The sequence below is a fragment of the Serinus canaria genome, chromosome 18, assembly GCF_022539315.1.
Source record: "Serinus canaria isolate serCan28SL12 chromosome 18, serCan2020, whole genome shotgun sequence".
Taxonomy (NCBI): domain Eukaryota; kingdom Metazoa; phylum Chordata; class Aves; order Passeriformes; family Fringillidae; genus Serinus; species Serinus canaria.
Window position 1 is genome coordinate 6255330 of NC_066331.1, and position 22678 is coordinate 6278007.

Here is a 22678-nt window from a genome sequence, read left to right on the forward strand (position 1 = left end):
CGGAGCGAGGATCTGCCTGGCTGCGCCGGGCCCTCTTCCTTCCTTTGTGCATCCCCCAGCCCTGTACAAGCCGTGCCCCCCCGCCCTGGCCGCCACGTCCCCGCTGCATCCCCTCCTCCGGAGCACCCCCCGGCCTTGGAGGCAGGAGGAAGCTGCCCCCCAGGGCACCCAGAGCCGGGGCAGCGGCCAGGCACCGGCTGCCACGTCGCGCCACCTCCTCCTTCCCGGCCCGGCTGGGGCACCGAGGCCGCATCCCCGCCTGCATCCCTGCCCGTATCCCCGCATCCCTCCCGCTCCGCGGTCCGGAGGCGCCGGGCTCCCCTTCGGCGGATGCTGCGCGTCTCCCCGGGCGGCTGGTGCTAAATGCTGAGCGCCGACAGGATGGAGGAGTTTCAGAGCGAGGAAGAGGAGCCCTGGTACGACCAGCAGGACCTGGAACAGGGTAAGGATGGGGGCATGCCGCAAGCTGCCAGGGATGGTGGGCCAGGGGATGTGCGGGCAAGAAAACGGGCAAACCCCGCGGATGAGAGGGTGGGATACCTTCTCTCCAGACTGCTATTTGGTTGGCAAAGCCAGCGCCTCATCCTGCAGCGGCAAATCTCGGCTCCGCTGCTCCAAACTGCTGTCCTGGCCAAGGAAAGTTTGAAGCCGATGGATAGAGGCAGGGAGCCCAGAGCTGTCCTAAGCACTAGGGCAGTAAATAATTTGTTGTGTTACATCTTCAAGGTAGCTGGTTCCCCAAAAAACTTGCTGCAGGCAGAATCAAACAGGGGTAGTTATGACACTGCTTTTATTTCAGAGTAGTCCAAGGTAGAGTTATCAGGCACATTAGTTAGAAATTAATAAAAAGGAAATAATGTATTGCTAAGGATGCTGAAAGTCTGTCTCAAAAGCTTTGCTGTCCAAGGCCAAATCCAAAGGGATCATCAGCTTCTTAGTCACCTAATTACTTCTGGAGATTTTTCCAATCAGCCATAATATCAGGAGAAATATGGGAGGAGAAGAGAAAAAATCAAGGCCAAGTTTCGAATGGCAGAATAAGCCTTGTTAGAAGATGTTTACTTCTGTAGTTTGCTTTGAAGTTACTGTACCTAATTCAATTGAATGTTTATTCTAAGACTGGACAGTTGGTGCCTGTGAGTATTTGGGCTTTTTTAAATTTTATTTTTCTTATCTTAATATTTTGAGTCAACATGCATTAAGTAAATAACTGGAAGAAGTCCCATTTCAGGCCAGTGGCCCAGGAATGAACAGGATGGATTTGGCAATGCATAGCAAAAAATCATTCCTACCTGAACACAGTTCCCCTCTGGCACATTGTGCTATAGGTACAGTTTTATATTTGCTTTTTCCAGCTGACTGTCAGCAGGGATGTGCAGTCCAGCTGCAGTGCCTCAGCCCACCATCACTCCAGTACATTATGTCATGATTTGAAGTTTATACAACTTCAGCTGCAGGACAGGGGCCCAGCAAAGAATGATAACCAGCCCACCAGGGGTTGTCACAGCTGGGCTTTAACCCAAATTTCTCAATTAACAGGAAGTAGTGGGATACTGGGCCCTGTTCTTTGAAACACAACACTCCAACAAAGCCAAGAGCACAGAGATGAAGCTATCAGCTGGATAAACAGTGCAGCCTTTGAATGCTCAGAAATTCACATTTCTGGGTGACATCTTCCCATGGCTCACGAGGGGCCTGGGCACTAGTCCAGGGGTGGGATGTAGGCTGAGGAACAGCAGAACTAGGGATGAATACAGGGAGTGTTGAACAACGTAGGACCAATTGATTTAGCCTAACATTGTCCCTGGTGTCAGGTTCATGAGTCAGCACTGGCACTGTACAACTGGCTCACAACAATAAGAGCACCTTCCCACCGTAGGCCACCTTCCCAGCTCTGTTTCAGCAGCCTAAAAACAGAATGACTGTCTACAGATGATGGATTGAGGCTGGGTACAGGCTCCACTTTTGAGCACATACAGAACTGGAGGAAAACACACACCCAAAACAAAGCCCAGCTGTGGGTTTGCAGCCTCCTGTATATGAATAGGGGCTGCACAGGCTTGCACAAACTCAAGGAGAGATGCGGAAAGGCTTTAACTGGAATCAGCCAAATGGAAAGGTCCTACAGGGTAATTACAACCGTAATTAATTTGCACAATGCACAAAGCATCACAGAGGACAGTGCTGGACTTTGTCCACATACACTCTGCCTTTGCATGACACCCAGAGGTCTTTGGTGGCGGCACAGCCATGGAGCCTTTGGTTTGGGAATGGGGGTGGATGTGCAGCACGAGACATCCAGCGTGGCACGATTAGAGGCATTACTAAGAGGATTGGCATGCCAAGAGCCCAGGGTCGCACAGAAACCCACGCCTGGCAGCAGCACCAAGAGGGCAGAGGACAAAAGCAGAGGCTTAAAGACCATTCCTTAGGAGCAAGGGGTGGGAGAAACAAGAAACAGTCCAAGCTAAGAGAGCAGAGAAGGTTCTTCCGTGAACCAGTTGGTTGCTGGGCCTTTATCATAATTTCACAGCATCATCAAATATTTATTACATTTACATCCAAAACTGTTTGCTAAGCAACAGATGGCTTAACTGGGAGCTCTGTGATGATTATGTTAATTAACCATTTTAGCACCAGAGTGGAAATCATGCCTCCAGCTCCACACCAAGCACCTGTTACTTTCTTTGTCATCCTCCATGAGCTTCACCTTGCCAAAGTAACTATTTTTTTCCAAAATAATAAATCCTAATCACTCTTTCTTTTCCCTGAAGTGTCCACAGCAACAGGGTGCATCTACCACATGCAAGTAAGATCTGGTCCCCAGCCTCAAGGCCCTTCCAGCCTTGTTCAGATTAAGCCAGTTCCTTTCAGATGCCTTTACCTGTTTCCTGCACACTGTAACACTCTGTGGCTCAAGGCATTGTACCAAGATGCCTTAGCACACAGAAGCAGAGACTCAAGTCCCAGCCAGGACCCTCAGCAATGACATGGTAACAGCAGTGGTGTCCTGTGAGGTTTCCTTTGCAATGATGTTCTCTCTGAGAAGGCTTTCTGATTTGAGAAAAGTGGTAAAAATTGAGATGCAATTGCAATTCCCTCATACCATGACTTAGCTTATTACTTTGTAAGCTTGAAGGGATATCAGTGCTGCTTTGGTCCAGCCACCTTCCATGGGCCAGTGAGTCTGTGTCTCTAAGTGTTAAAACCAGGATAAAATTCTGGTGAACCTTTTTCCAGCCATTGTAAACTGATGATGTAGCTACAGTTGCATCACATCCTGTGCACAGGGCCTAGTGCAGCCAGACCCCAAGAGAATGAATGAGCTAAAATTAGAGAGTCTGAGCTGCAGATAAGTGGGGGCACCTTTCCTGTTCATCACGAGCATTTGTGTTTGGGAGGGCTGTGTGCCAACTCAATTGCATCTGGATCCAAACAGACCCGGCAGCTCTGCCAGCCACTTCCAGCCTTCATCTCACCGCAGCAATCTCACAAGATAAACCCTCCTTGCAGTCATGCCACTGCATTCCCTGATCTTCCCAGCCTCCCAATCCCACTCACTGCCAGCAGGCTGGTCTCAGAGCAGAGTGCAACCCAAGAGGACGCCTCTCAAAGCCACCCTTCTGATTCCTGGACCTAACCATAGCCTAAGGCACATGGGGGTTTCTTAGGTGTCCTGCATGGGTCGAGGAGTTGGACCTGATAATCCTGATGGGTCCCTTCCAACTCAGCATATGCTAAGATTCTATTAGTGTGGGATGATTCCTCCCATGTTAATAAACAGCTTCTCACTGCTCTGAGATAGGCAGCAGGACCAGAGGGAGTGCAAGAACCAGCACATCACCTCATTGCCACTGCGAGACCAATTGTCCTCCAGGGCAACCACAGAAAGCTTTGGGCCAAACCATCTGCAATGCAGGCTTAGGACATGACAGCTGTAACCTCTAAAGGTCTCCAGATTTAAGGATCTTTTTAAATTCCTCCTCCTCTTGCCAAGCATCTGATTCATTGAGCACTAAGAAGGAAAATGACACAAGGTGCTGAGCTTGCACCACTCCCAACTCATCTATGTAAAGATGCAGGGACACCAGTGCTCCAGTGACCAGATCCTGGCATTGGGGTGAGCCCAGGGAATCCATGCTGGCACCCACTAGCACCCATACCTGCACCACCCAGGTGGTCCAGAGCACTGCAATCCATTATCAGCTTACCCAAAGCATTCACTGCACAGAGAAGCTGGTGAAACTCATATTCTACCCTTCAGGAGGCAGTTATCCCAGCAGTCCAGGAACAAGGCACACACCTTGCCTGTCCTCCAGGAGCACAGCAGTTATCTACTCACCATCCCTCCCTCCCTCCCCAGAGGCAAGCCAGAAGGACAGAGCTTTGCCTGCGGTAGCTGAGCCACTTATTTATTTAGCAGTACAGTATAGCAGGTAGCTTATGGAAGTGGAAAGTTTTCAATGACTAATTGCTGAGCTGCTTAAGAATGACAAGAGGGACTAGAAAAGTCACAGGAGACAAGGAAATAAGATGACAGATTAGTCTAAAGAAGTGATGAGACTCCAAATATGGAGGGGGGGGGGAAAGAATATATATGGATGTATTTTCCTAGAGTTAAAATTCCTCTGTTACTTGAAGGCAGCAAGAAAAAAGGGCACAAGAAAGCCAAAAAGGGGCACAAGAAAGCCCCACACAGCAACTTTCAGTGAGAGACCAGAAGCTCCCCTCCGCATCTGCTGAGACCAGGCACATAGTTCCAGCTGTGGGAGGGAGCAGAATTAGAGGAACTGCTGGAAAGGGAAAAGGGAAACAAAGAAACTGAAAAACCCACAAAAACAAAATAACAACCAAAAAAACCACGAACAAACAAAATCAGAGTTTTCCATATATTCCATCCTGAAGCAATCAGCTAACAGTGGCAATTCTCCTTGGCAAGGCCATGCACAAAGGATTTATGGTCTGAATCCTGAAGGACATTTTCCCACAGTGGCTCTAAGCCTGAGGGACTGGGAGCCAAGGTACCGGCCATTAACACCCTGCACATGGAGCCTGTCCTCCCACCCCAGCATTTTCCAATCCTCTCTCTTTACTCCAGTACCAGCCAGTGCTGGCTGGTGACAGGGCGGATGCACTGACTCAGTGTGACAAGCAGGAACTACTGAGCACAGTGACAGCACCAGGGTCCCATCCTGCTCCTGCTAAAAGCAGTGCCAGCACTCAGGATAACGCACTGCCCGCTCACTCCTGCACTCACACTCTGTCTCCTCTCCCAAAAGGCTTTCCCAGAGCAGCACAGTGCTAAATTCCTACCTCATCTCACTCCAACAGATCTGTGTGCTCACATTAAAGACACCTTCAGGGTTTCCAAAGCTTCTACTTAACCTGCCCAAAAACACTATGTGATATGTGGGCCAAGAATTTAGGAAAATATCTCCAATACAAAATACCCTAAAGGAAGGAGACCAGATGTTACAGAACTGCTGCTTTTTGCACAGCTGGGAATTTCAAAGGGATTTTATGTTACAGTTTGTTTTTTGTTTTTTTTTCCATGTGTATTTAACAGTTATAAACCATCTCTCCAAAAAGTGGCAGTTCCAATGGTTAAAACAGACTGTTTCTCTGCAGCTTTCTGGAAAGTCACTGTAGTCTTTGCAGCTGCCCTGGCCCTGCTCAGTTAATCTGCCTCCTCTCTGAAGGATTCAGACTTTCAAGTGTGTAATACCCAGGTCCATGCTTCTTAGCCTCTTCCAATTATGCAGCTGCAGCACCAGCAGTTGGAGCAAGGATGTGATCATGCCATCCTCCAAGTTTTCTTGGTCCACAGGGAAGTGTTGAGTCCTGGGAAGGCACCTGAACTGGGAGGTGGTGGCCAAGCACTGGTGTCTGCAGGAGGAGGCAGAGCAAGGAGCAGCACAGCACAACCCACAAGCATCAGTCTTTGAAGCAGAACTGTGGCAGGGACACTGTTTTTGGTGTTGGGCCCCCAGAAGAAGTATTGCTCTGCATCCTGCTCAGGACTAGCGGTGGACATGACATCATTTTGAGAGTACATCAAGTATTTCATCACTCCCTTTCCCTGCAAACTCAGACTGGCGGTTACAGCCCTGTGCTCTTGCTGTGCAGCTGCACAAACAGCACTGATCACTCATCTGATGAGAGGTCAGGATCTCTTCCCACATGGGCAGCATCTCCAGCCTGTGCCATAGCCAGGCACAAGACAGCTGGGCTGTGAGCTGAGCACCTGGAGGAACAGGGCTTCCTAAACTCCTCAGCAGCAGATGGGAAGGGAGCAGAAGTGGAGCAGCACCCTGCAAGATGATACACTTTTTTTCTAAGTCAAGCAAAAGGGCTGATGGAGAAAAGGTGGGCAGGTTTTTTGCATTGCTGCAGAGGGTCAGGCTGTTTCTGCATTTAGCTGTAACACATGGAAGAAAGGTCTCTGTACCTATGTGCCTCTGGACATAAGAGGTAGCAGACAGAAGTAACCAGCAGTGGCAGTGCTGCCAGGGGTCTTGGGGGCTGCTACAGCTGCAAAGTGACAGTTGTGCTAGAATGGTTGCTCCCTGAGTGCCCTGAGTGTCCAAATCACTCAGAATCAGTGGTTCCACCTACTTCCCCCTAGCAAGAGGGGAGCAATGGCATCTGAGTTGGCTGGGAATGGCTCAGAGTAGGGGAATATGTTCAGGAGCAGGGCAGGAGAAGGGCAGGGCAGGAGAACTGACATGGTTGTGGTAGCCCAGTGCTGTGGGCACCATCCCCTGCCACGTGAGCACAGTGACCTGTCCTTTGCAGGGTGCCTTTGCTCGGGGATCTGCACATGCACAGCACTGTGCTGAGCACCCTGGTGCTCCATCCTCCTTGTCCATCCTGGGTCACTTACAACCTCCTGCCCCCAAAACACACAGGGGAGAGGAGTTCTGCCACATGGCAGCCATCCACATGCCTGTGTCTTTAGCTTTAAAAGACTGGAAGCCTTTATTCACGGTTTTCTGAGCCCAACATAATTAATTAGCTGGAGATTTGCTGCCCGGGGGAGGAGCACACACAGGAAAGCTCCGGCTCCCTTTCTCTCTTCTCTTTCTTCACTCCTTCTCTTCAATAGCCCCACTTGTATATATTTATTTAGGACATTCTGATCCAGGTGCACTATCAGAGCCTCAGAGCCACCAGTCACCAAGCTCTTTCAAGCCATTTTAGCCTATAAGGCAAACAGGCACTGAGGCTTTTTAGATAAGAGAACAGCAGGAAAAGATGCAGATGGGGCCTCAGCCATGGTCTAATAACATCCTCTGTGTTCTCATGCTCTAACAACTTGGCAAAAGGCACAGCAGTTGTTGTGGGCACAGGGATGGGACTGCTCTGTGTGCATTTGTAGAGACACAGCTCAAGCAGAGGTGACCCTCTTGGGTCTCAAGTATTAATATACAGGGGAGAATTTGGAGTGCAGGATGATAAGAGGGAAGAAAGAAAAGGCATAAATTAAATCTAAAAAGTCTGAGAAGAATAAAGGAGACCTGATAGAGAAAATAGCGAATAGAACTGAAAAATATAGAAGGCAAGGAAGGAAGCAGGGCAGGCTGAGAGAGCTGGAGGACTTCTCTGCAGCACAGCAGAGCACAGTATAGACAGTGTGTACCTGAGCCCCTTGTCAGGGATTTCCACTCCTTGGTGATGCCACTTTTGCCCAGGGGGGCTCAAGATACCATGGAAAGAGCTGCTCTCAGTGCACTGGGCTTGCCTTGACCCCCTGCCAAACACCCCTCTGCCACCTCCTGCGCCCTTCCCCCCCACCCACCAGGGACACTTGCACAGCCAAAGGCAGCACAGGAGCACGTAACAGATTACACAAGAGAAAGAAAAAGGAAAAAAAAAAAACAAAATAAGCAGGAAATCCAGCAAATCTCATTAGGGTAACAAAAATGCCAATGTGATCAACATCAGCTCAGCCCAGCAAGAGGCACAGTTTGAAAGGAGGAGAAGGAAGAGGAAGAGGCGGCTCTGCTGCCAGGGGCTTAGGCACCCTGTTTGCTCTCACCCAGCCCTAACAGAGGCTTTTCCCCACCTGCTTCATTGGGGCTGTTTTACAAAGCAATCCCTGCCTTTGTGGAAAACCCCACTGCACCAAAATAGCAGATCCTCCCCAAAAATATACAAAACACCAAGTGAAGAGCTGAACTGAGCAGCAATGTCCGAGGTACACCAGTGTAAAAGCAATGGGGAATCCATGTCTCAGCAGTTACACTGGTAACTCTTTGGAAGCTCTGGCTGGCCTTAGGAACCACTATCTTTGTAGAATAGGCACATTGGAAAGGCTTTTTCGAGTTATGTTTGAGGTGCTGCCAGATGGCATTTTCTTCCCTGCACCCCAGCAAGTTCCATTGCAATGCCTTATACAGGCCAAGTACAGAGATTGCTTCCATCAGCTGCCATGGAGCAGCAGTAAGTGATATACAAAAGCTGATCTTCATTGCAATATACCCAGACAGCACAATGCGTCACAACTATGAAGGAAAATAAATGAGTAGCAAGTATACCCTATCCCAGGGTAAACCAGCATAGCATCATTCATTTAGACTTTGAAAGGAATAATTGCACCCACCCTTGACTTTAAGTATCCATGTGTAATGGAGCAGACAGCAAATGCCTTTACATTAAACATCAACAGCATTAAACATCAGTTCTTAACTCTCAATGTACCCCATCCATCAACTCACAAGCACCCTGAGCTTCCTCCAGAGACCTCCCCACCCTCCTTCCTGCTTCAGCAGATGCATTCACCATGTGCAGCACAGGACAGGAGCAGCCCTTTCTACAGCCCCACATTTAGGAAGGGGCCACAAGTAATTCCTTTATACATGCTCAGCTGTAAAGGACCTGCAAATCCATAAACCCTTGCTCATGTGCGCCACACAGCAAAGGACGTCTGTGTCCCCTGCAAGCTGCTGGCTTTGCAGGACAGGGACAGGGCTGGTTTATTAAAGGTGAGGAGCCAAGTGCAGCATTCCCAGTGTGTTCTCTCACAGCCTAAACATGAGAATCCCTCACTGCAAGAGAGACGACAGGGGAAAAGTCCAAAGCAGCTGCACCAGATGGTGGCTTCCTCCAGAAAGCTGCATTTGTGAAGAGCATCTGAACAGCTACCAGATCATCATTGAGCCAAGAGCAGCCAAAAACTACCCAGCCCCAGGCTTAGGCTTATGCTTTCCCAAAGTCACAACCAGGAGATGCTGGAGGGAAGAAACCTCTCCTGAGGGCTGTGGCAGAGTGCTCTGCTCAAACAGATGCAGTCCAGCACTGGGAAGGCAGAAACAGCTCCAAATCCTCTTTGAGCCTTGTTGCAAGGCCGGGGAAGCATCCAGCTCTGCCACAGCCCCATGCAGGGAACATCCACCTGTGCCAGCACTGCCACAGGATGCTGCTACAAGGGAATAGCCTGCAGTTTGTCCCTCAGCCTCCTTCCATCAAAAGTGACTTGCTACAGCTTTTGGATCAGGATGGGTTTTTTCAAGTCTCCTCAGTGGCACAGAGGTAGCAGAGTCATTGCTGGGCTGCTACTGCTGATCTCTGCAGCTCCAGGACGGTGCCTCCTTGATGTTCTGCCCAGCCCTGCTCCTCTGCTTGGATTCAGCTCCTGTTCCCTTCCCACCATATGGTCTCTCTTCCCATCCCCACCCTCCTTGTTCAGAGGCCTTTCCCATGGAAGCTTTCAAAGAAATGCAGCCTCCATCCCTCCCTCCCCTGCTCCACAGGCACAGCCCTTCGTTTGGGGACACAGCCTGTCTCGTTGGCTGGTGTTAATTAGAAGGGTCACATCAGTGCTTGCAGTACAGGGAACCAGAGGGTGCCAGGCTGGTGCTGCCTGGGACAGTTTGCATCCATAGTTCTCTCCTGATAGGATTTGGCAGCATCAGGACCCCATTTTTGAAGTTGAATATTGGCCATTTCACAGTGGTGCCTTCAGCACAGGCAGGATGTGGAGCGATCAAGCACATCGAGCAGACACACAGCACTTTATTTCTCCTCCTGCATCCAGAGGTGAGGGGGAAGGGAGGCATCAGCATATCTGCTAAATTAGGGCAAGTCCTTCCGCATTGGCTGGCTGATCTGACAGTGGAGAAGCAAAGAAGAATACAAAAAATAGTGGGAAAAACATAGTACTATGTAGAAAGGATTCCTCAATTCCTAAACAGTTCTTTTTCTCCCTCAAACAACTTGGTGAAATTTCACATTCAGCCTCAGGTTTACAAGGTCTCTGTGGAGAGGAGCTGTGTGCTCCCTCAGCCCATGCAGAGCCACAATTAGTACAAAGATCAAGAGGGATCTGGTCTAAAGACAACATTAAAGCACTTCCACAGCATTCCCCCCTCCCCTCAGCCCCATAGGCTGGGAGGACCAACAGGTGGGGAACAGGACTCAGGCACAAGGGGGTGGATGAGACAGGATTACCAAGGATGCTTTGGCTGGCAGGCAGAGAGTGAGGGAGTGTGTGTGACAATGGCTGAGGCAATTAAAAGACACTAAAAGAATCAATTCCCCCATGTCCTTCAAGCCTGGAGTCTCCCAGGCCCTTATGCTCAAAATGGAAATGAAGACTCAATTTCCTCCTCAGAGCCGAGCCCCATTCTTTCTCTTTCCCACTCATCCCCAAATGCTGCCCATTTCCCCCATAAAATTATTGCTGACAGAGCCCTTTAAATTATAATGCAGGATCTTGCACTGCCTAATCCACTTAACTCAACCCCAGCTGATTAAATTGGATGCCATATGGTGGGAGAGCACTGGTGTAATCCACAGGGATGGGGACACACTTGACTCATTACCTGGAGCACAGCATGGAGCCCTCTCACTCCACACCTCCACATCGGGGCCCTGCTTGCTGCCAGGGATGTGATTTCCAAGGTGCCACTCTCCAGGAACAACACTGGCTCTGGCAAGGTGGGGCTGACAAGAAACACAGCCCCAAGCAGCTTAAAGACACAAATTATCCTTTATCTCTGCTGGCATCTGGCTGTTCCCCCAGCCCCAGCTGGTGTAGCAAACACTTGGGTCTCCCAAGGGCACTTTATAAACTACGGAAATTTGGTGCTTGGAAAAAACCAAATAGGTGGAGGAAGTCTGTCCATGGGGAAACGTGCCAATAACTTGATTGCAGGGAGAGCTGCGACTGCAGCCCTCAGACTGGGTCACTGTGCAATGAAGAGGATTATAATTAAAAAGGTCACAGTCCTTTTAATAATAACACCCTGCAATGCAGGGTACAGCTGGACAGCCTATTCCCATGGAGAGGGGAGATTCGAGGACATACTGAGCAGCTGTTGGCAGCACCACATCTGGGGAGCCAGCAGAAAGAAACACAGGCAACACACAAACTGGTAACGTATCAGCACATCTCACAGCACAGCACCATCCATCAGGAAAGCTCCATCCCAGGCACTGACAGCACTGTAGCTCACCCTCTGACAAGCACTCATGTCCAAAGTCAGTGTGAGGCTCATTTTGTGATGTATGAGAGGTCAGGGCCTCCTCAGGCTCAGAATACATCCCAGGAATCCTGGTTCCCCTTCTTCTTGTCTTAGTGACCAAACATCCCTCTTTCCCAATCAACTGCATGGCCAAATGAACCACTGAAGAAAATGATAGCTACTCTCAGCCCTGGCAAAGCCTTTTCAGAACACACCATTAAATGCAGACTAGAGGGGAGCATTACAACAGGCTAAGAAAATGCCAGGGCAGGAGACCCAAGTCCCCTCACACCCTGCAGGATTTTCACTGCTCAATTACCTACAGCTGCATGATAACCACACCAGAAAAAGAAAGAGCAATAATGCACACCAGGACCTGTTTCTTTACCTTTTGGAAGGATGAAGGTCAGATTTTCACTCTGCCATCCTAAGAGCTGTTATCTCTAGAAGCATGAATAAGAATGAAACCCCCTCCCCCACCCCCGCTCATAGTCAGGTTCTAAGAAGACAACCAATTCCTGTGAAAGTAAAGGGCTGTTCTCAGAGCCAGCTGTGCTGTCCCAGCCTCACAAACAGCATCACCTGTGTGCTCAAGCTCTGGCCAACACAGGATTCACAGGGCCTGGAGGCTTTTTCTTTTCCCAGCAGCAAAACCAGCATTTTCAATTGACCACACTGTCAACATCTACTTTTCTCTGCATTTCTCCTGAAGTCCAACTATTTCAGTAGCTTCCTAAGGGCATTTAGAGGTGGCAGAGAGTGAACACAAAGTAGTTTGTCCTTTCCCTGGAGCTGCCCCAAGGAAAGAGCCTTGGGTTCAGCCACTGCAGTACTGCCAGGGCAGCACATCTGGGAGGTGCCTCCAGCCCCCTCGGGCCACCCGGGGTTTTATTACTCCTGTCAGTCTATTAGAGGGTGATGGATGGAGGCTGATAGGGAAGGCAAGGCACTCCCTTCATTAGAGATAATAATGTAATATACAGCATCCCCAAGGCCCTGCAGGGCTTTACCAACCCTTTGCTCCATTCTGATGGGCGCTGAGCCCTTCTTAGCGATAGGGGATGGAGGTGCTGAGCACCTGCCACAGCCCAGATCCTGGGCTGATCGTGTTTACAGTGTGCAGGGAGTGCAGGAGGGTTTTGCAGCCAGCAAAGCACTAAATTGTCATTGCATGGAGGAGCTGCAGAGTCCTGAGCTTGGCCTCCCCTTGCTCCTGCAGCCAAGCAACACCAGAGGCCAGTTCCCTATGTTCTGTGACCATACAGCCAGGTCAAAATGTGCCAGTAAAAACCAATGTCATGAAAAATGTGCTGCTGTGCTTGGTGTGGGGTCATTTTTTGGGGTGGGGGGACATCCCACCACACCCAGCCATGGAGCTGTGGGAACTACAGCAGCTTTGTCCCTCTGCTTTTCAGACTTGCACTTGGCTGCAGAGCTGGGGAAGACACTGCTGGAGCGAAACAAAGAGCTGGAGGACTCCCTGCAGCAGATGTATGCCACCAACGAGGAGCAAGTGCAGGAGATTGAGGTAGGGACACAGTTGGGACAGGACCTGCTTGGCCACCGCTGTCACCTAAGGGCAAAGGTGGGAAAGGGGCACTTCCACCAGTGCCAGCAGCTCAGATGCCAGCAGAAAGGCAGGGATGTGCTGTGGGGAAGTTGAAGTATCCTCTGTGAGTGCCTGAAGCAGGATGGGTTAAAGTCTGTTTGAGTTTTAAAGTTTGTTGATGGATTAAAGCTCATCCCAGCCCTGGAGAGGGTCTTGTTCCCCTATTAACTGGCATTTTTCTTTTTCTCACATCCTCACTCCCTGCCCAGATGTGCACACCAGATTTTGGCACCAGATTTTGGCACCAGGCTGCATCTGGGTCACATTTGGCCTTCCCCTGCACATCCATCAGCCTTCACAGTCACTTCTCTCTGCTCTGCTGCAGCTTTCCCTTGATCCCAGAGATTCCAAATTGTGTTTGTTCCCAGCTGGCCCCTCAGCACCCCCCATAACACAGCCCCCTTTGTTACAGGCATAAAATAGCTCTTTCTCCAAGAGCTGCAATCTAAACCCCCATTTCAAGCGTCCTGTGGGGTCAGGGCAGTATTTCTAAGAGCTCACAGAACTGATTTTAGAGGCTTAAACCTGCTGTGCCTGGGAGGGTTTTCATCCACTGGAAACCTTCTAGGGATCTGTGAGTTAAAAAAGACTGGACACCCCCTGATTTAAAAGGACACAGGGCAGAGAAGGTCTGCCAGTTCACAAGAGCAGCACATGATGCTGCAGGGATCAGACAGCTGATGTTTGAGGGAACTAGTGGATGGATTTAGTCATTCCCCCTCCAGCAGCCCATCAGAAGCACATCCACCATAGGATCCGGAATCTGGCCCCAGCTGAGAGTAAGCACCTGAGTAGGTGCCCCTCTCCTAGTCTTCTGAGGATAAGATTTTGCAATGGCAGACTTACAGAAAAGGGTGTGCAAATCCACAGAAACCACAGGTCTCATATTTCACAGACTCAGAGTTTTAGCCTGAATTTCCAAGGAAACGCAGCTTCTGCAATCGATCTGTCAGATGATCCAACTGGCCAATTTCAGTCAACTTTCAGTCCCAGGGATATCAACTTTCTTTGTTACTGGGAACAAAAAGCAGTTGAATAGAGAGAGATAAAGGTTAGTGCCCTTCACAGAGGGCAGGGGAAGTTCAATCATATTTTAGACACAGAAATATTTACAGTGGTCGAGGGGATGAATATTTCATCTGTGGAAGAGGCTTCAACCAGGCAGAGCCACAGAACACATTATCAGAGGAAGCAAAGGCTGTAGGAATTTCTGCTTGTGAAAAACCCTGCTTTTTGGATGTGGAGTGCTCATGCTTCACTTTTCCCTGCAGTACCTGACCAAGCAACTGGAGATGCTGCGGCAGATGAACGAACAGCACGCGAAAGTCTACGAGCAGCTGGACCTGACAGCACGGGACCTGGAGTTGGCAAACCAGAAGCTCGTGCTGGAAAGCAAGACTTCCCAACAGAAGATCCAGTGGTATGGCCTCCCCTGGACTGTCAAGATCCAAGAGCCTTCAGCTCACCTTTCCCCTGCCCCAAAGTGCAGCCTGTCATTGATATCTGAGCCATTCTCTTTTGTATCAGCCCACTTTTACAGATGTTTAGAACACAAGTGTGTTGCAGGAATGCTGGTTAGCAGGGGTCAGCCACAGCACAGACGTCCCTAGGATGAGGGCTGGATAAAAGAGTGTCTGAAGCTACCTGGAGAGAGGCACAGCAGCCTCTCCTCAGATGCTTTCCCTTGGAGAAAAGGCACATAATCCTATCAGGGAGATCCCCAGCACACAGCCCTGAAGAAACACCAGGCACAGATCTAGCAACTCATGAAACACAGGCTAGTCCATGCTGAAACACCAGTTTATCAATAATATTTCTTTCCTAAAACAAGTCCATGATCAAGGTCATCCCTAGAAACAGCAGCCTATGCCATGTCCTTGTAATGCAGCATCATTTGCAAACAACTGTGTGGAGAAGGATTTTCTGAGCAGTGTTTTACAAACTATCTGCAGACAGAACAAAACAAAATCTCTGCCCAGTCTCTGTGTTTCTCGACAAGATAAACAAAATAATAGATGCTTGTTTTAAGTGTAGAGAAGTTTCCGGAGAGTGCTTATGTCCCAGAGATGACTCTTTCAGCTGACTGATTTGAGGACAGAAGGACTCCATTCAATCTCCCTATCCCATTTTATAACTAAAATCCATTCAAGAGTGACCACACAGAGAAAGATCAACAAAAAATAAGTGCTGTCATGATCCCAAGGCACACCCTAGAAACTGGAAGCACCTTCCCTAGACTGGATTTCTCTATAGGAAAAAACCACCTTTTAGGAACCTGTAGCATCTGATTTTTCACCTGTGCTCCCTCCTCTCTCTGCAGCTTAACAGAAACAATTGAGGGGCTGCAGAACCAGGTGGAGGAGCTACAGAAGCAGGTGGAGGAAATGCGGAGCTTGGAGCAGCTCCGCATCCGGAGGGAGAAGAGGGAGCGGCGCCGAACCATCCACACTTTCCCCTGCCTTAAGGAGCTGTGCTCCAGCCCCAGGTATGGAGCCTCAGTTGTGGCAACCCCTCCAAACTGCTCCCCACAAACAGGGGAGGTGGTGGGTGAGCAGAAGCCCCTCAGACAGAGAGGCTGGGCATCAGAGCCTGAAACCCACGGCTGGAGCTGAAGGGGGGATGTTCCTCTCACCAAACCACCTGCCTAAGGTGGTTCTGGCAAGGCAGAGCCTTAATGATCTCAGCATTGTGATACTTCCCTTTCCAAACTAGTACAGCCCATTTTCCCTTTCCAGCTGCCTTCCAGCACAACACCAGTGCCTCTGACTCACTGAAACCAGTTGAGATGGTGCATTTTGTGCTGCATGACTCCAGCACTCCCTAGGAACACCAGTCACACATGCAGATATACCATGTGCTGCCAAACACTTTCAGCACTACTGCAGCCTTAATCCTCCTCAAAACCTGGGACTGTGTTAGTTCACTGACCTCACAAGGACATTTCTACCTCAGCTTTGTCCACAAAAGAGAGTTCTTTAAATAGATGAGCAATCAATAAACTTTGTTACTGAAAGCATCCTCTGCCAGAGGATATGAACCAAAGACATTTTCACTGCAGCAGCAATGGGGATGTTAATCAGGCCATAACGTGACCCCCAGCAAAATCCACTTAATGTCTCTGTGGTTCTTTTCCCCCCAGTCCCCCAATCCCACTCTCCGCCCTACCACAGGACCTTGGGCCCCCTTGCAGCTCCACAGTTCTCTCTGAAGGTCAGGCTGCCTTTCAGTGCCTTGAAACCTGTTCAATACCCCCCACCACAGCCATGCCTCCCAGGCGAATCCATGGAGCTTGCACTTTTCCAATCTATTCTAAACAAACAGGATGCCATAGGTGCTTCACTGAGGAGGAAAACGCAAATTCCTGAAGGGAAGGGGGAAGTGCTTGTTATCACTTCCCAGGCAATGAAGAAGGGGCACCTCTATCAAAAATCTCTGTTTGCCTTGCCATGTAAATCTTCCCTCACTCCCTCCAGAGCACCTGCCAGACACCGGGCTGCCCTGGCAGCAGCACATGTGCTTCAGAGTTTTGGCTGGGTGGGTCTGGGGTTGTTGCCATATGCAGTGGGTAGTTGGTGAACTCAATGGTGCAGAGAGCAGCTGATGGACTCTAGCAGGAAAAACCCAAAGCCACCTACTTTCAGCTCAGACTGGTAGCACTTGAACATTCATTCTTGCTTCACTGCAATGCTGGTGGCTTGTCTGTTAAGAAGATGTGTCTTTTACCTTTTAGGATCTCATTTCCCTCCTGTCTTTTATTGCTGCTGTCCAATGAAACTGCAAGTTCTGTGGGACAGAGATTTGTCTCTGTGTCCACACCTTGTGGTCTCCTGGCACATGGAGAAGGCACATCTCACTCCATGAGCTCATATCCTTTTTGGACATCAGAGGGATTACTCACATAATAAAACACAAACCCCTCATGGGTCAGACTGCTTGGTCAGACTCTCTCAAGCATCTTTCTCCTCTTTCAGGTATGAGGATGCGTTCCAGGTCCACAGCTCTTCCACAGAATTCAACCAGAAGCCGCTGGAGAGGGAGAACGAGCGTCTCCAAGCCATGGTGAACTCGCTGAGATCCCAGGTGAACCAGGAGAAGCAGCGGAAGGAGAGAGTGGAGCGCGAGTACACCTCGGTTATCCAGGAGTACTCGGACCTGGAGCAGCGGGTGTGCGAGATGGAGAACTGCAAACTGCGCATCAAGGAGCTGGAGGCAGAGCTCCTGGAGCTGCAACAGATGAAACAAGTCAAGAAGTACCTGCTCAGCAGAGAGGACAACCTGTCCGAAGCCCTCCTTGAGCCGCTGAACAATGCCCCAGAAGCAGATTACATCGACCTGTCTGAGGAGGAAGGAGGGAAAAGCCACGGGACATCCATGACCCCTTCCCCAAACCACCCGGTGCGGAAAAGCTGCAGCGACACGGCCCTGAACGCCATCGTGACCAAGGACGCCGTGAGCCGGCATGAGGGCAATTACACCCTGCACGCCAACAACGTGCGCAAGCGGGGCATGTCCATCCTGCGCGAGGTGGACGAGCAGTACCACGCCCTGCTGGAGAAGTACGAGGAGCTCCTCAGCAAGTGCCGGCAGCACAAGGATAGCGTGCGCCACACGGGGGTCCAGACCTCCCGGCCCATCTCCCGTGACAGCTCCTTCAGGGACTTCCGAGGAGAGGGGCATGAGCCGGAAGAGAGGAAAACCATGGAAAAGACCATCAGCAAACACGTGGAGGCCGTGGACAAGCGGCTGGAGCAGAGCCAGCCTGAGTACAAGGCTCTTTTTAAGGAGATCTTCTCCCGCATCCAGAAAACAAAAGCAGACATCAACGCCACAAAGGTGAAAAACAAGAGCAGCAAATGAGTCCTGGCTCTCCGCAGCTCCCACGAGCAATTGCAACGGCCACGTCTCCTCTTGAGCCCCAGGAAGTGCCACGTGGCCCCTCTGCTTTGAAGGTTCGAGAGGTCTGCAAGCAAGAGGATGTCACAGGGACTCAACTCACTTTTTTAAGCTTAGGGTCTGGACAACCCATTGGGACAACTGTACATTGTAGATAGAGGATTTCCAAAACCACATGACGGATCTCTGCATGAGTTACTGCCTCTGCCAGACATCACAACAGCAATGTAAACCCCACCATGAAAGAAAAGAAACCAGTCTCCCCCTCCACCTTTTTTCAGCTTGTTCTACAGCCCAATTATCTGCAAGCAAAAGCCTGGATGTCCTCCAGCATCCTGCCACAGCTAGAGTACAGCGCCTCAAAGTAAAACAAAAAGCCATCAGAACTTTAGGGGCTGCACTAGCACAGCAGCCCAATCCTCCAGTTAGGTTTTATGGCTGAGAACCTATGCTTGAACCCAAGAGACTTCTATCTCTGCCTTCCCCAAAGGGCAGCATGGTCTTGCTATTTAAGCCATTCTCTAATCAGTCAGGTTTTTCAGCTCTTTACAATGCAAGCTCATTGCAACTGGAAAAACTTGAAGAGAAACATAAGACTGATCATTCCATCTCCATCAGTGTTGCTCAATGTTTTAGTCCACAATCTCCAGACCTTGCAGGCACATGGGATTTACTCACTCTAAGTCTGCCCTGGTATTTCAGCCCAGGTGAAGCACCATGCCTGGTAGGAACTCAGTGCCCAGGGCTTGCCCACAGTGAGACAAGAAGTGCTATTACAATCTCAGAAACACACTTTCATCTCATGGTCTGGGTACCAGTTCTCTGTGTGATGCTCTTCAAGTCATTGTCCCATCGTAGCAAATTCCTTAAAAACAGCTTGCATGGGCTCAAAACTGACTCCTAGGGTTTCACAGACAAGCCAGGGGATGCAGCATCTCCCGGGTCAGGAGTCTGGCCCTGGCAGTAGCACAGATCACACATCACCCCTCACTCCTGCTCCAAACATCTCCCCAGCCACAAGGACAGATTTCAGCTTCCTGCTGAAAATAATCTTTCTTGGCTGAGACACTGTCATCTCTCATGTTCCAGTTCCCTTTCCAGCACTGAAATCTCCTCACTTTGGCTTCCACAGACATGCAAACACGCAGCCAAAAGGCCACTGCAGTCTCAGGAATCACCAATTTCCAGCTTCCGTGAACTAGATGATGACCTTGTACAGTTAGACACATTTTAGGCAGAGAAGCAGCATCTCGTTACAGCTTAGGCAACACCCTGAGCATTGAGCCACAAAACCCAGCAGTTCAGTGTAAGCAACCTACTCTGCACGCCCCTGGAGCAACCATCAGCTACATCTGGATTCTCTTTTCACCAGCTTACATCCCAAAATCTTTGGTCAACAGCTGGAATCTTTGCAATATTGAAAGAAAGAAATGCAAATGTGGCTTTAGAAGGGGTAGACTGTTCAAATGAAATAATCCCCTATATCCAGGGCTTTGATGCTACAAGGAGCAACCTTTCTTTCATTCCCCATGGAATTAATACAGAAAACCCCCCAAAACCACCCTGTTTTGTTAAGCTGAGTACCACAGAGGTAAGCTGGCAGGAGTGTGATGAGCAAACCACCCCTGCTCCAGAGGTCTCCTCCTCTAAACCACCAACTTCTCTTCTCTTCCACACTCTGCATTTCCAGGTGCCCCACAGCCCCAGATGCATCAGGAGCTGCACGCACAGCTGTGGCTACCAGCTCTGTAACAGTATGGAGAACCTTCATGCCTTATTTATTTATAATGGAAAGCAGTTGTCTAATAAAATAAAATAAATAAAAATTAACAACAACAGCAAGAGAAGCAGTGTTGATTTTCTGGGAGCGTTCTCCGCCCATTGACTCGGCACTTGTAGCAGTGTTGGTTTAAGCCAGGCAGTGTTTGCCCTGCAGTCAGTTGATGCTGCAAAGGTGTGGGAAGGGAATCACCCTCACCTTCTGTTTTAAACAATCCCATGGGGATCAGTATCACAGTTAAGTGTGCAACACATTAAATATATTTTTAAATGGTCTATTCTCTCAAATACAGAGAAACATTGATTTTATTACAGCTCTTACAGTTCTTTTTACTTTTAAGAATAGCACAAGAGTTAATTCTTTGATTTTCAAGTACAATTTGGGTCGAGAAAGTGCTTCAGGCACACTTGCAGAAAGGAAAGAGAATATGCTGAACTATTCTGCTGCATTATTTATGTAACACACATTTTTTGTGCACTTGGACTGCCAACACTGCCATGCAATCAAACCTCTCTTTTGTCAGCTCAGAAGTCTCTGTAAACCCACACAATTTCCAAGCTCCCAATTCAAATCCTATTTTTCTTTTGACCTTTTTTGCAAACCACAAATCCAAAACTGACTGATGTAAGTAACATGATATTAGTACTTGGCTTGACAAAGGCACAGCTGCCATGTATCAGCAGCATGTTCAGCAAAGTGCTGAGGGCAATTTTCTTCTGCCTCCAAAAATATTAGTGGCCATATATACATGTCCTGATTGAGTGTGTGAGTCAGAATCACTTGATTCCTGCCTCAAGTGAGGCTTTCTGTGATCAGAGAAGGAGAAAATAAGCATCTTCTGGCCTTTTGTGCCAACTTTCATCTAAACTTTTCCAATCTTTTTGGAACACCAAGGAAAGCTACACAACTCCACTAAGAGGGAACAAGAGAGTGCTGAGCAACCACTCTGCCAGAGAAGTGGTGTAACAGAGAGCAGCAGCTGCTTAACAGCACACCCCCATGGTTCATGACAGAAAGGAAAATTGCTGCATGCAATTAAAATGGATGAGGAAAAGTATGACGTCACAGGAAATAATTCTTAATTTCAGAATTTGGCAAAATCAGTGACATTATTCAGCTCACAGCATTAAGATCAATAAGGGCACAGCTTGTCAACTGCCTGGTTCCATGCTGAATTTGAAAGCTGGCATTTACACACGTGTAGTTCCATCACACCTGGCCTGGCTTCTCACTGGAATAACGCTTCAAAAGGACACCTGTTGTTATAAAAAGGGAGGGGCCACTTGAAGCTCAAATTCAAGGGATTTACAGAGCTCGAGCTCCCCACAGGAAGGATTCAGCATTTCTTACAGCAACTGAGACTTTCTGGAAAGCCCCTCAAAGCCCTGAGGGACTTTGCTCATAGATTAACAGCCTGGACCCTCACTCAACCAAGGAGCGACTGCATCCTTGGACTCCTCAGCCTTTCCCTCAAGTGTCTGGGATGGCTCTTGTCAGCTTTTGCTCACCAGTGACCACCAAAGTGCTGAGATGGCTTCCTCAGCCAGGACAAGTGACAAAGCAGTTCATTTCTCCAGCAGGAATGCCAAAGGTTTGGCTCTCTTGGCTCACACCAAAGTCAGACATTGCCATCCCAAGCCCTGCCTGACAGGGAGAGCAGTTTCCAACCATCCAAACAGAGATCACCCAGCTTTTTACCAAGGCTCTGTGGACAAACACAGTGTGGGAATGAAGCAATGAAGCAAAACCAGACAAATGTCCTTTTAGATTGGTCTGGCTTCACCTGTGTGACCTTCCAGCTCCTCTCCCAGTCCCTCAGAGGCACTGTCCTTGGAGGGTGTTCCCGCACAACAACCACCAGACACGTTTGACAACAGCTGGTAAATGAGTCATCCTGCCTTGAGTATTCCATCCCTCTGGCTACAAATCACAAATATTTACCTGTTAGAAATTAAGGTCACCAGATGGCACGGTTTGCCTCTAACAGCTCTGGGTTTTTTCCTTCTAGCATTTTGTTTTCAGCTGAGTTTGGACAAGGACAGTGGAGCAGAACTCCAGTACTCTGAATTTCCATTAAAACAAAGTGAGGAGCCCCCTGTGGCCCTGAGCGGCCCAGCTGCAGCCAGGGCAGAGAACCATCCATGTCCAAGACTTGCTCCCTCCAGAGGACTGAGTTCCTTGACTATAAATGCATTATCTGGATGGAACTCAGATCAGTCACACAGTCTGCATCAGCTTCTGAACACCCATTTTGGCTTCATCCACAGTTTTAAATAAGAGATTGTCAGCTCCTGTCAAAACACCAGAGCAAATGACAGCCCATCCCTGCCTATGCATTTTCCTGCTGCCAGGAATAGAAATCCCTGCCCCTCTGAATGCACACCCTTCTTGTCAAGCCAGCCTGGCAGCTTCAACAAGAGCAAAAGCTGAAGGATTTCCACAACTGCTTCACTTCCCTGCATTCTATATCCACCGCTGCTGTTTCAGCATTCAAAGAAATACTTGTGTATATAGACGTGTGTGTTTGTATGTAGCTCTTTAGCATTCTTGAGAGGACAAAAATGTGAAAACTGAAGCACTCCAGGTGCAAAACCGACACAAAACATGGAAAAGCTGGATGTATTTTCATTTTCAGCGCTGGCCACCACGCAGGTCTGGGACACACAGACGCCACAGCCACCCCTGACCACCCTCATAGCCCCGCGGTGCCCCACAGGCCCCAGGTGCCCCCAGGACATCACACATCCTCCTCTCCTGGCACCCCCATTAGTGCTGCAGACCCCTCCCCGCCCCACAGACCCCCAGCACGGACACCACACGCTCAAGCTTCATCCCCACAGACCCCAAAGAGCCCCTCTGCCCCCCCAAATCGCGCCCTTGCTCCCTCCGCCCCGCCCCGGAACGCGACGCGAGGCTGCCGTTTCCGCGGGG

General features: G+C 49.4%; 1 protein-coding gene across 1 annotated transcript; it reads left to right on the forward strand.

Moving 5' to 3' along the window:
* CDR2L (cerebellar degeneration related protein 2 like) lies at positions 1 to 19808 on the forward strand. Its single transcript, XM_009094416.4, has 5 exons — positions 1 to 442; positions 12881 to 12993; positions 14346 to 14494; positions 15395 to 15559; positions 17046 to 19808. The coding sequence occupies exons 1-5, from the start codon at positions 364 to 366 to the stop codon at positions 17929 to 17931; spliced, it is 1392 nt and encodes a 463-aa protein (XP_009092664.3). The 5' UTR covers positions 1 to 363; the 3' UTR covers positions 17932 to 19808.
* Positions 19809 to 22678: the final 2870 nt, after the last annotated feature.

What these genes read in the sequence shown, in the direction of transcription:
- CDR2L (XM_009094416.4), top strand. Translation starts at nt 364, where the DNA reads ATGCTGAGCGCCGACAGGATGGAGGAGTTTCAGAGCGAGGAAGAGGAG. An exon ending in TCCCAACAGAAGATCCAGTG is followed by an intron (nt 14,495 to 15,394) that starts GTATGGCCTCCC and finishes CTCTCTCTGCAG; the next exon opens with CTTAACAGAAACAATTGAGG. An exon ending in GAGCTGTGCTCCAGCCCCAG is followed by an intron (nt 15,560 to 17,045) that starts GTATGGAGCCTC and finishes CTCCTCTTTCAG; the next exon opens with GTATGAGGATGCGTTCCAGG.